Source organism: Choristoneura fumiferana, chromosome 9 (assembly GCF_025370935.1).
Source record: "Choristoneura fumiferana chromosome 9, NRCan_CFum_1, whole genome shotgun sequence".
Lineage (NCBI taxonomy): Eukaryota > Metazoa > Arthropoda > Insecta > Lepidoptera > Tortricidae > Choristoneura > Choristoneura fumiferana.
In genome coordinates this window covers 455,563-469,041 of record NC_133480.1, presented here as the reverse complement: position 1 = coordinate 469,041, position 13,479 = coordinate 455,563, and the positions used below count along the sequence as shown (strand labels likewise).

Below are 13,479 nucleotides of genomic sequence, written 5' to 3'. Positions count from 1 at the left end.
TAATTGGACTCATGCAAAAGTTCTTATTAATTGTAGCTTCAGCTTCGCTCGGGGGCAACTTTGAAAAACAAGAGGTGAAAAAAGAAGTCCATTATCAAAGGCACCAGCGCAAAGCCGAGACACCTATCTTTTGAATCACTGTCTATTGATGAAAACTCCATTGAAATCCATGTCTAAGCGTTCATTATATTTATACAGAGGGTTGGCAGGAAGCGATTTTGTTTTATACTATGTAGAGACAACTTTATGAACTAGTAATATTAGACAAAGACGGTCGCTCCCCTTGCCATTGCTGAGGTCTAAGATTGCCGACACGAATCTGGTCTGTAAAAAGTTACAAGACAATTCGACAGAAGTTTCTCTGACAATCGAAGCACGTACGTGGTACACCTGGTGCAAGAGACAGAGATTCACTGAATGCTGCATGATGAGAGAAGCGGCCAGCGCTCATCATTTAATGAACTATGAAAATAAAATGACTCTATTTACCTACGATTTTACGCTAGCTACGTCTATGCACCAAATGTGTTCGTGCAACTCCGCCTCCATACTGGAAGAACTCACATAGCGTACATCCTGCGTACCATCAGCCAAATATGTGGTCTGCCACCCTAAAGTTGATAATCGTTTGCATGTCATAAAACAATAATGCCAATAGACGTGTCTGTCAACTTGAAAGTTCGACTTTAGCAACATGTTCAATTGATAGGATCTTGTTTAAAAATTGATAGACCACTTATTTGGCTGATGTACACAAGCCCAACTGTCACTACTAAACCAGAGCTCATCATCAGAATAACACAACTGTTCCCCAAGCTACCAGTTGTAAAGATACGATGTCTGCGATGTTGAAATCTGGTTGAGTTTGAAATGCGTTAGCGTAGTGTGGTCGTGGTGTTAGTTGCGTTTGTGTGATGTACGTGTTTAACAAGTACACGGTAAAAACAGATATCTTAAAATAAGACAAATTGATTTGTTAACTCCAAAAGAATGATTCTCTCCCTATAGACGCAAGAGAATGTTTTCTTAAAATAGCTCAAAATCTTCTTAAAAATGTTCATTTGTTGCAAGAGAAATAAATTTAATCATAGAAAACAGGTTGTTTCAATTAAGTGACCGCTATTTATACAGTGAGATAAATATATTCCTCATGAAATCTTTTTTTATTTGTTAAAGAATAACGTTACTTCGAGCAAAAGATAAATCTCTATGGAAGTAACAAGTCATTGATTTGAGATTATTTAAATGTGATCCAAGAAGATTAAAATTTCTTGATTCAAGTTCAATCCATTTAATTGAAAGTTAGAACAAAATTGAGAAAAAAATTGTCTTAGAAAAAGATGAGCAGTTATTTTGTTTTAAAAATATTGCATTAGCCTAAGTAAATATTTTTTTGGAATAACTAAATATTTTGAGAAAGTGCTCTGTCTTCTTTGAAGAAATCCTTTTTACCCGTGTAGAGGCGGAGGAGCTGCACATGAAGAAGGTCGCGGGTGAGCAAAGTAATTGTTCATAGTTCATTAATAATTATGGACCTCCTTAAAGGGCCCCATATACGGTACGATTCGTCTACGTACGATCGATCTGATGAAAATCGCGACGATTGATCGTAAAGAGCCATAGACTGTCGATTCATCGTTACGATATTCATGATTGCATGGGATTTTGTTGCGATCTCCGACATCGTCTTCGATGAAGTAAATCATTAACGATCTTGACATACACTATCCATTCGTCGTTTCGATCAGTCTGTAGCGAGGGATCGTACTGACGAATCGTACCGTGTATGAGGCTGGTAACGCCTGATTCGATAAACTCTTCATTGAGTTATCATCACACACACACACACACAACATCACGCCTGTATTCCCAAATGGCGTAGGCAGAGCACACGAAACGTTGCCGCTTCGGAGCCACTATTAGCAATTTTAGGTTTAAAGTTTGACAAAAACGGTACAATAGTGACAGGTTGCTAGCCTGTCGCCTACGGTAGTTATCATCACATACTATAGAAAGTTCTTGTCGTTTCGTATCAAGAGAAGAGGTCAGGAGAATAGCTTGTAGGATGGATGAGTGGAAGATACTCCACGACAAGTGTAACTCTCAAGTCTGAAGAAAAAGAGTTATCATCTTCAATCATAGATCCAGCCCCAGAAACTTACCGTATCTACTTCGTTTTCCGTTTGACAAAGCGAGCGAAGGATTAGTAGACGCTACCCAGGATGGAGGAATTGGTTTTCAAAAGACGAGATGGAAAGGTTACTGGATTTTGTCTTGGATATTTTTTTGTGTTTACGGAAGATTTTGGGTAGGTAATTTTGGTTTGTAGTTTGTGTTTTGTGATGACTGGTGATTGACAGCTACATTAAGAAGAAAGAAGTAAACAGATTGCAAAATTTTCGTACATCCTTAGGTATAGACAGGGCGGCATTGGTTGAAAGAGGCTGTATGTGAATAAGTTGTATGCTACCTAAAGAAATGTTTGTGGTAAAAAATATTTTTTAATACAATTAAGCTTTTTTTTGCTGACTGATAAATAGATAGAAACTTTAATCCTCATAACAAAATAACATGGCTCTATACTGTACTTTTTAACCGACTTCAAAAAAGGAGGAGGTTATCAATTCGGTTGTATTTTTTTTGTTGACCGTAGGTACTTTTATTTTTACCAAACTACATTTGCATACCAAATTTCAAGTTGATGCCATTAACCGTTGAAGAGTTCCGTCCTGTGGAGACGAGCTGGACTACCAGGATGTCACTACCAAGGTTACTGTATTGTCTTGCAATTTGGATAAGTATACCAAATTTCAAGTCAATCCAACTACTGGAAGTTGGTCGAATTTAACTTGCAAGATATTATTATTATTACAGACAGACAATGGGTCAGGTGAAACTAAATAAAAGCTTGTATAAAACAGAGGCCACATGAGTTTCACTGGTAAAACGAAAATAGTAATAAAGATAATCTTCTTTCTATCTATATAAATAAATATGAATAGTTAAATGTGTTTCGAAGCGCAAAATTTGAAAACGGCGGGACCGATTTCGCTTATTCTTATTTTGTTGTGTTCGTTATTGTCAGAAGGTTTTTATGGAAGAAAACTTAGAAAAATACAACGGGGGCGAAGCCGCAGGCAACAGCTAGTTCTTAATAAATATTCCTAATTTAAAAATGGCAGAGAAACCTTAATTTACACATATATTCAATACACAGAAAAATACATTAGGAAAATGTTTTTATGAATAAAACATAACACGAAACAAATACTCGTACATATTTGGGTAAGGCCGCGAATTTTGAACCAATTTGGACGTTTCAAATTTGGAAGGCTGATAAAAAAAAACTGATAACACCTAAGGTTTAATTTTTTTTTTTTATTATATGACACGATATAAACTCTCAAGGTCGCAAATGAGATAATTGATTTAAACCTTTAAAAAAATAATAAAAATATATTACCGTCAAAAACGTAACGAAAATTGACTATTTTTTTTGACCACGAGTACTTAATACCTTATTATTTTCATGCTATTTAACTTCTCATGATCATGATTTTTTGTTTAAACGAAATTTTATGATATAACGATAGTCCTACCGATTGCGGAATCATGATAATCAAATAATTTTCATGTTTTATATTTATTTCTTTTCACGTGCCAAAAACACGTTTTGTTACGAATACTTAGGTGACGCTTTTTAAGCTACCTTTAACGCCAATTTCGGTAGAAATTAGTTTTTGTACACTGGCAACTAATCTCTAATAGGGCAACATCGATGAGATAAATAAATCTCATCAGTTTGTTGACAAACAGCCATCAAAAGTGACGCGGAGGTTTTTTTTCGAAAAAAACGTCGAAAGTGCTTGTTCGATTTTAAGGGTAAGTAGTGATTATTTTTAACTGGTTGTTTTTTCATACGATAGGGTAATCTTTCCATGTAAGTGGCATGTGTTATTATGTTCAAAATGTCGTTATTCACCATGATAAACGATTTTTTGTATAAAATATGTTACACTTTCGTTACGATTACGTTACATTTTTACAAAATGCTACGTATTTTGTTCATAACGTAACGAAAAAATGTGGTAAGGGGAAGTTCACACAGAAAAATTCTAACTTACACCAGTTTCTTATTAGGTTTCCAATGACTGCACGCACAGTAAGTTAGTTAGATGGATATTTTGAAGTTAAATAAATTTAATCTGTAGGTGAAGGGATCGGCACAAGAGAATTGTGGCGAGTTCTGTGTTCACGTCCTGCTACATGCATAGCGTATTTAAAGTGAGAGACAAACGGAGAGATTCACTTACCTACTTAGTTCATTTGTTACCTAAACTTAATAATCATAATAATTTATTTCCAAAAACATCTTTTTACATTGTCCACTTAACTAAGATACTACTTCCTAAATTGGTAAACCTGTGATTTAGGGTTTTGGCCATTTCTTTGAGGTATTTAATAGCTTGTACAGTCGAAGTCACAAGCATGCTCACAACTAGGTGGTAGGACCTTGTGCAAGGTCGCCCGGATTGCTACCACCATCTTCCTCGCTAATCCTGCCGTGAAGCAGCAATGCTTGCACTGTTGTGTTTCGGCGTGGTGAGTAAGACAGCCGGTGAAATTACTGGCACGAGGTATCCCATCATAGGCCTCTAGGTTGGCAACGCGTCTGCAATACCCCCTGGTGTTGCAGATTTTTATGGGCGGGGTGATCTCTTACTCATTTGATCGTTTGCCATCCAGTCGAATAAAAAAAAAACCACATCCAAATTCGTTATGCTTATAAATGTGCACCTTATTGTCAGTGTTAGAGAGGCATGTAAAGATACACTTTTGGAAAGATGTTCGTCAACTAGAGGGTACTTCTACTTCCACATTCTCATGTTTAGCTCTATAGATCTCATATAGGACAGATTTAAGATCAGTATCGTCAGAAAGTTCTAGTAAAAATAAAAACTTCACTTTATTATATGAGATGTATTTTTTTTCATACATGCGTTATCTAATGGGAATTTTACCAGTTTGATCTAGGCTTTATAAAAATTTGCGTTACGTTTTATGGTAACGTCACGTATTTTTTTTATGTTATTTCTATGTCACATTGGTCAAAATTCGCGGCCTTACCCATTTATAATAATATATTTATGGTTTAATTCCACCGATAAACTCAAACGGTCCTTATTTTTTTTTGCTTCGTATAAACATGTGTACCTGACTATAGACTTGTTTGTCCTGTATACCTTGTCCATATATACCTTGTCTTGTTTTCATAATAGGGATTGCAAATAAAACGAAAAAATATTGTTTCAATTTTATTCAGTGAAATATAGAATAACAAATGTCTATGGCATAGTCACTGGTAACGTCCATCGAAGCAACTAAGTCGTACTTAGCCTCTATTACTTTAAACTAACAAAAACTAGGTTAATACTTAACTAAGGGATATAATGGAGACACCTAACAGCTTTTTTGATACAGTTAAAATCTGCCATTATGTCAAAATCATTTTACTATGAACCCAATGCAATGATATATCATACAGAGTTATGTCAAAAAGTCGATTGTTTTTTGACGAAGATTTACATACGGTCAGGCTCATTGTAAAATGTCATAAAATAACAAATTTTTATTGAGATTTTCATCTTCATTCTGTACCAAAAACTACAGTTACAAGTAATCTCCATTACATCAAAATAGAGCAATGTTGGTATGAGTACAAGCATTCAAATTATGGTATTGTTTCAGAAGTATTTTAGCATTTTTTATTAATAAAAATCTTTAATCACCACCCGAATAATTAAATACAAATTAAAATACAGACCGATCAAAACGCAAAGCCTATCATTTAGGTATTATTTTTGACACTTCAGTCGACGCTATCGCGACAAAATCCAGCGCTCTCATTGGTGGATTCTCATTCGAGTTCGAAATGTGTCACGAAAATGTCTGTCAGAAATAAACGATAAACTTCAAGCTTCTATAATCAGCGACAGCTTCCATCTCTATCACACGCTAGGCGATGCCTATAAATCGGAAAGAGAGAAACGAACGCAACGATCATAAATTGTCACAATGTTTTTAATTTGTATTCAACGACACGGTGTGTAGACTTTTATAAAATGAACATCTATTGTAAAGTTATACTTGGAAATATTTTACAAAGTGCTCTGCGTAATTAGAATCACGTGATTAAGTGTAGATTATACGACTTTGTTAGGCACGCTAGCGGAAAAAATGCAATTTCAAAAATATTCCACTTTTGGACGGTCCTATATGGCATGACTTGTGATTATCTAGAAACTTCTTAATCGGACTACGCGTGAAAAAATATTTTTATTCTTTATTGGTATACTGATGAGGTACAATTTTGGATGTTATTGTTAAATGACTTTATAAACTACATGTATGACCTTTTTAAAATACCAAGCTCTACTCTCCTCACAACCTATGTACATTCAGAGAAAAAAATGAGATTTCTGGTTTTAACATTGCCAAAATTCCCGGCAAATACTGTGGAATGACAACAAATAAATGCTTCTAAAATGCTCCATTTTAACTTAATTAATTAACTTTCGATTTCCCCGGGGTTAATCAATTGAATAAATTTAGTCACGAATAAAAAATCTTATAAAATAAACATTGTCACTTTTCAACTAAAACTTAATTTAACTTGTCTTTCGTATAACACATTTTATTGGGCCTCGACTAAGGAACTTAGAACTAAAATAAAATCTCCGCTGAATGTTTTGACGAGGAAGGTAAAAATGTCATTTAGTTCTAATTCTAATCTGTAGATGTCACTTTAAACATTAGCATAGCGGTGCCATCTAGATTTTCAAAACGACACTTTAAAGAAACCTTCCTGTTTAACGTTGTTCAATAAAATAAACTAAATAAACCTATTTTTTTTAAATTAGCACCATCTTCAATTTGTGAAATAACCAGCGGCAAACTAATAATTTAATCATATTCATTTATTAAGAATTATTGATTCTCGACAGTTTGGATCTGTATGATATTCGCCGTTGGTTAAACAAAAGAAGTATGTAATACATTCTTAATTTCAACCAAAACTTAAAAACCACTAGTGCTAACTTAAAAGCAATCGTTAAGTTACATCTAGTGCTACTTACTAGTGTTAAGAATGTCTTTATTTACTGACATTTTAATCATTAATGTCATTATGATCTAATGCTCAATTTTTGCAAGAAAAAATATAGTATTGCCATATTTTTCTGTCAAAATTTAAACAGAGTTTAGTGTAAATTTCCTACATTTTAGTGAAAAGATGAAACCACCAATTAGTGACATTAGATAAATATAAAAAACCTACGTTATTCTACACATTAGCAATTGATAAAGCTAATTCACATAAAGATATGGTATATAAAATTGTAGATACACTACGCACTATATTCGATAAATAGAAAGATATATCATATTATAACAGGCATGGCTAGCCAGTGCCATTACATGCCATTGAATTATAGCTATAAATCTATGCCAGGCCATTCAGAAACCTTCTAAATACGTCTTCCGTACAATCTAATTATTGCCATCAAACGGAACATTGTCTATCACTCGATACCTTCACTTTCATCATCATCACGGCATATTCAGTCTTACTTGTCACTGAACTCCTCACTGTCCTGGGACTCTCCCTGTCATTGGAATTGAGAAGTAGACGTGGACCTTCGGCAGCCAAGAGCCACCGGCGCCGGTATCCTGGAAGCACCATTCCTAGGATCCTTTCTAGGTGCAGCAAGTTGCCTGGTACTAGTAGACCTTTCTAACTTTCCATCAGACATAACCCAAGCTGAAGTGAAGTCAGCGTAATCTGAATCTTTGGAACTTGTTCTGGACAATGAGTCCTCTCCTTTTGAGAAAGTCCTGATGATCTCCTTCATCTTTTCTAATACTGCAGCATCGTCTTTTGCTGTTTCAGTCGATCTTAGAATATGTTCGAGTAGAGGACTGAGAGGTTTTTGATTCGGTGGTGATCTTAAGGTTACGCTACTGGCTCTGAGTGGAGAGTTTCTTTTAAACGCTTCTGTTTGTGGAGTGATCTTAGCTTTGGCCTTAGGAGATTTGTTAGGGTTGTCGAAGGTATCAGCACCAATAGTTGGCCTAGCTTTAGTCTTTGCTTGATTTGGAGCCGTGCGGCCGCTCCAGGTGTTTCTGGAGGAAGGTGGAAGCTTAGGAGTTAACTTAGGCGATGTTTGAACTGGGTTGGCGGTGTGCTTAGGGCTTGGTGTGTTACCACGGCTGGGGGTTCTAGCTCGCACTGGTGAGTGGGGGATCCTGCTGGCCTGGCGGCTTCGTATAGTCTTTTTTGGTGACTCTGGCTCCCTGCTCGCTCTGAGGCTCATACTGGGGGAGTTGTTGCTTTCGGGGACAACGATGCGTTCAGGGCTGCCTCTGTTGGATTTGTCGTCAATGGAGGAAGGTTTCTTGCCGCCGTAGAAAGTGTCGGCGTACCCGGTGCGGCGGAGTCCTGTGTTGAGACTCACGTAGTCGTCTCGCTCTCGGTCCATATGGCAGCCATCGTCTTGGTCGAGACGCTCTGCAATGAGAAAATGGAAAAGTTAGATTTTATCAAAGAAAAATATTGATGTGTCTACTGAAGTTTGTGTTCGAATGGGATACATACATGTCGATACAAGGAAAGTACCAAATATTAAATGAGGTTTTAGATGAGTATCTAAATGACCGTAAAACGAAGGAGAAGAAATAACTAAAACCATCATTATCATCATCTCCCTAGATACGTCCCATTGTTGGGCACAGAATTTCTTTTAGAATAAAAGTACTTTGGTATAAAACAGAAACAGAAACATGTCTAATTTGAAACAACCTTCTGTTTCAAGATCATCTTTATTTAAGATCCGTTACTTAAACAAATCTCATACACATTTGTCCGTCTCTCTTCAAATCAACTGTCAAACAGCCATCTTGCTCGCTCCAAATCAGTTCGACCACATTCTTTGCACATATTAGGATACAACAAGATCTTTGCACCACTTATCCTACACGTCACTACTACTTGCCCATTCTGAGACACCTTATTCGATTTCAATACAGTTTACAATCCCTTGATCGTTGAATCGTGTTTATTTAGACGCCGAACTAAATCTCGAATGGCGTAGGCGCAGTGTAAAAGGTAACAAGTGTGATATTTATAAAATGATTGACAGTCAGGTGCATTTAGTTGATAATGGGCGAGTTTATAAGGACTTTAGTTGTGCAAGAAGCTGGGATTTGGAGGTTAAACGATTTTTTGGGCAAGGTTGATTGACACATACTGCACTTACATCTAAATCCGTTAAATATGAAATATTACAAAATGAGCAGTAGTTTGACGGTATTTTTGAAATTTGTAACACGTCTCCGATAAATAAAATTTGCTACGTTGTTAAAGCTTTTTTCGGTAAACATTGATCTAGATTAATCTTATCTATTTATTTATTTATTGATAAAAACGTTTAAACATGACATTACAGTACTTAATGACCAATTCGTCATGCAACTTAAACTAACTATGAAAGATTATTGTTTTAACGAATAAACACTAACAGGTAACAAACAAATTATATTGGAACAGTAGAAGAACATCTATCGTCCATCGCCTCACATGCATATTTATTTGCTCTGCTCTGTATATTTATTTTTTATTTAAGATTAACAAAAGTCTTTCATTTATGTTATTTATTCAAATTAAATAAGTACCTAAAGAATACAAAAAATCGTAATTTAAATCGGTTACTTAATGATTAATGATCGATTTCTTTGATAATTATCGAGATAAAATTTATCGGTTAACTATTCATATAAAAAAAAAACTGGAATAAAAAAATGACCATTTCTGGTGCAAAGATCTATAAAAACAACTCCCATCATTGCACTGTAAAAATTATAACAACAACACATCTTGTGTACCTACTTACATACAAGATGCAGTTGACACTTGTTTGGCATTTCGTATTTTAATAACTCAAGGGTTCTTGTCGTACGTGAGAATATTTCACAGACGAGTCGACGAAATGATTAAGGGCATGCAAATATTATTCTGATTTGGAGTGCTGGAATGTAAATAATTATAATAATTCAAGCTATTGATTTGAGTGACTCGCCACTTGGCAGAGTTTCGTCATCTCGCGGCCATATTTAACAACTTTAATGATAGCATAGTAATAACAATAATCATGTCATCACGTGTTAATACAAATAATCAATTCTATCATCGGATATGGAATCATCGAGGGCCTTTACGGCAAAAAATCAGTCCTTTTAAATAGTTACTGAATTATAAGAACGAATTCTCCCAGACAGACATTACTCAAAAAAAATACCTAAGAGCCTCTTTAATTTCACTGATGAAATAAACTAACCTAACCTAACCAGCTAAAAGTTGGAAAACCCCCGACATTGTTGTTGCACTTGAAAGTGCAATATCTCAAAAACGGCTGAACTGATTCTGATAAAACAAGTCTAAGAATCAACGCTAGAAAACCAGTTTTCAAATAGAAAAAACCGCATTCAAATCGGTTCACCCGTTTAAGAGCTACGGTGCCACAGACAGACAGATACACGCAGCGGTCAAACTTATAACTTATAACACCCCTCTTTTTGCGTCGGGGGTTAAAAAAAATGTACATTTAGAGCAAATAAAGTATTTTTATATTGTATTAATAATTTATTATTAGATGAGGCACATTAGAAGTTAAACCACTGATATTATAAATGCGAAAGTATGTAAGTCTGTTTGTTTGTTTGTTCACGTCTAACCGCTAAACCGATTTTGATGAAATTCGGTATACAGACAGTTTGAGTCCCGGAGAATATAGGGCAGTTTTATCCCGGAAAATTGTATAGTTCCCAAGCTAGTATACAATAATAAATATGGGCTCATGAATGTCCCCTTTTCCATAACCAAACATCAAGTCACCTACTAACATTTCCTCAAAATAAATACACAATTAAAATTATTTATTCTGAATACAAACGGAAGTAATTATAGCTTATTCAAAGCCTTGTAGGTCATTGACCTGAGTAATGAATTACGTTTACACGTACGTGACGTTTACACCTGTATATAAGCTAAAACTCCTGTCATGTCAACTGTGTAAGAACTAGTGCCATTCGAATAATGAAAGTACCTGAGTATTTTTGAACAAAAAGAGCGTTTAAATCAAGGCAATTTCGGGTCAGACATTTTTGTCTTTGATTTAATGATAGAATTTATATCTCGATAATTAAATAAGTTAACGCAAAAGCTTGTGAAGAGGTCGCGTTTGTGACTTATTTCATGCGAAAACTATGTTAATAAAATTTGATAAGTACAATAATATAACGAATATAACCATTTATTTCAGACAACATGACCCGTAATAGTACATTGTGTCTTAAGGGCGGTAAATAAGGAATTACGAACGAGAGTCTATTAGAAGCCCGAAGTCGAAGACTGAGGGCTTTAATGAGTCGATGTTCGTAATCCTAGTACCGACAAACAAGACAATGTGTACGCGCAATGACTCATGCGACCGACCACGGGTTTCATGACAAGCACATTAAGGTCGAGGGTTTTATTTGGGGGGTTGCAACCAAGGCAGCCTGCATGTTACGACACTGTTTACGAGCAAGTGTGATGAAAAATAAATACCGTACATTAAAACTGGTTGTTTTTTGATCTCTTTTTAACCCCCGACAAAAAAGAGGGGTGTTATAAGTTTGATTAATTTTTCAGTCTAAGGGGCTGTTTCACCATCCATTGATTAGTCTTAACTGACGGTTAAATGTGATGCCGTCTCCGTCTATTCGAACAAAACAAATAGAAATGGCATCAATGGTGGCGAAACAGCCCCTTAAAGTTAGAAATGCAAAATACGCCCATTAAATCTAATATTGACTTTCACTATTATTTAGACAATCTCTAATTATTTTATACAGGCCATATTTCTGTCATTTTTGTTTTTGCAAAGTGCAACTGACAAAGTACGAATTTCGAAATTATGTAGTCACGAATCAAGTAGGACTTAGAAAAACTTGCGGTTATTTTTTCATTTACGAATAGTATGCATTAAACCTAACATAAAATTATATATAAAAAGACAGTTAAGAAACTGAGGTTTTCAGTTATTTAACGCCTTGTATATAATCAGTTATGTGATACAATTTGACCTTTGATAACTAATGCAATTAAACAATTATGACAAGGTATCATGCCACCATTAGACCATACTTCCACGTCCTTCATGACTGGTTCCTGCTTCGCCTAAACCGGCAAACTATTGCTTATTGCCTTATATGTGCCGTCGCCTTCGCGTCTACTTCCGAGTTGTATGTCTGTTTTTATGTACGCATAGTCTACCGAAGGGTCTATGAACACGACGTATTTTTAACCCCCGACGCAAAAAAGAGGGGTGTTATAAGTTTGACCGCTATGTGTGTCTGTGTGTCTGTATGTCTGTGTGTTTGTCTGTGGCACCGTAGCTCTTAAACGGGTGGACCGATTTGAATGCGGTTTTTTGTATTTGAAAGCTGGTTTTCTAGCGATGGTTCTTAGATATGTTTTATCAAAATCGGTTTAGCCGTTTCAAGATCATCAGCTCTTTTGTTTGCTGCGGTAGGAATCTTAGACGCATGATGGGTATTTACTTTACTTTCAAACATATTTGGACCTAAAATTAAAAACACCCATGTATGTATATAACTATGCAAGATTATGGTATTCTCGGCCTGATGCTGCAGCCAGGATATCCAGCACACTAGTACACTCAATAAAAAATAATAGCACACATGTCGCGTTTGGATTCGTTTTGATCAGTAATTGATTTTATTAGAACTTCTTATCCCGTAGGAGTTATACAAAAACCGTTCTTATTTCAGGTTATATCTGAATAGATATAATGTCTTAAACATTCGTGATTTTCACTCATAGTCAAAATACCACGCACAGGACTTTTCACGCTAACACACACGAGTAATATTTACTAAACATCTCAGAGCCTTAATTTAAACATTCTAGGTCCTAGATAGGGTTTGGGTTGAACGTTGATGAGTCAGTCAGTCAGGCGATACGGATTTAGGTTTTTAGTAAAATCTGTTAAAGAATGCTTATTGCTGTAGGTTGGTAATTAATAACGAGATATTATAACAAATTGTATATCATTAACATCACCAGGTGCAGGTGCAGGTGGTAGGACCTTGTGCAAGGTCCGCCCGGATTGCTACCACCATCTTGCTCGCTAATCCTGCCGTGAAGCAGCAGTGCTTGCACAGTTGTGTTCGGCGTGGAGAGTAAAGACAGCCGGTGAAATTACTGGCACTTGAGTATCCATCTAGCCTCTAGGTTGGCAACGCATCTGCAATACCCCTGGTGTGCAGATGTTTATGGCTGGTTGTGATCTCTTACCATCAGGAGACCCACTTGCTCGTTTTCCATCCGTCGAATAAAAAAACCATAATAAGCTCATTTTG

The 13,479-nt window shown here is 35.8% G+C and overlaps 1 protein-coding gene across 3 annotated transcripts in view; it reads right to left on the bottom strand.

Moving 5' to 3' along the window:
* Positions 1–5,302: 5,302 nt before the first annotated feature.
* The window catches only part of pigs (GAS2-like protein pickled eggs), a 252,245-nt gene continuing 244,068 nt past the window's right edge, over positions 5,303–13,479 (bottom strand). For all 3 annotated transcript variants that reach the window (XM_074091762.1, XM_074091761.1, XM_074091760.1), the window contains exon 5: positions 5,303–8,566. In XM_074091762.1, the coding sequence (XP_073947863.1) occupies positions 7,668–8,566 (899 nt within the window). In that variant the 3' untranslated portion in view covers positions 5,303–7,667. The remainder of the gene's footprint in view (positions 8,567–13,479) is intronic.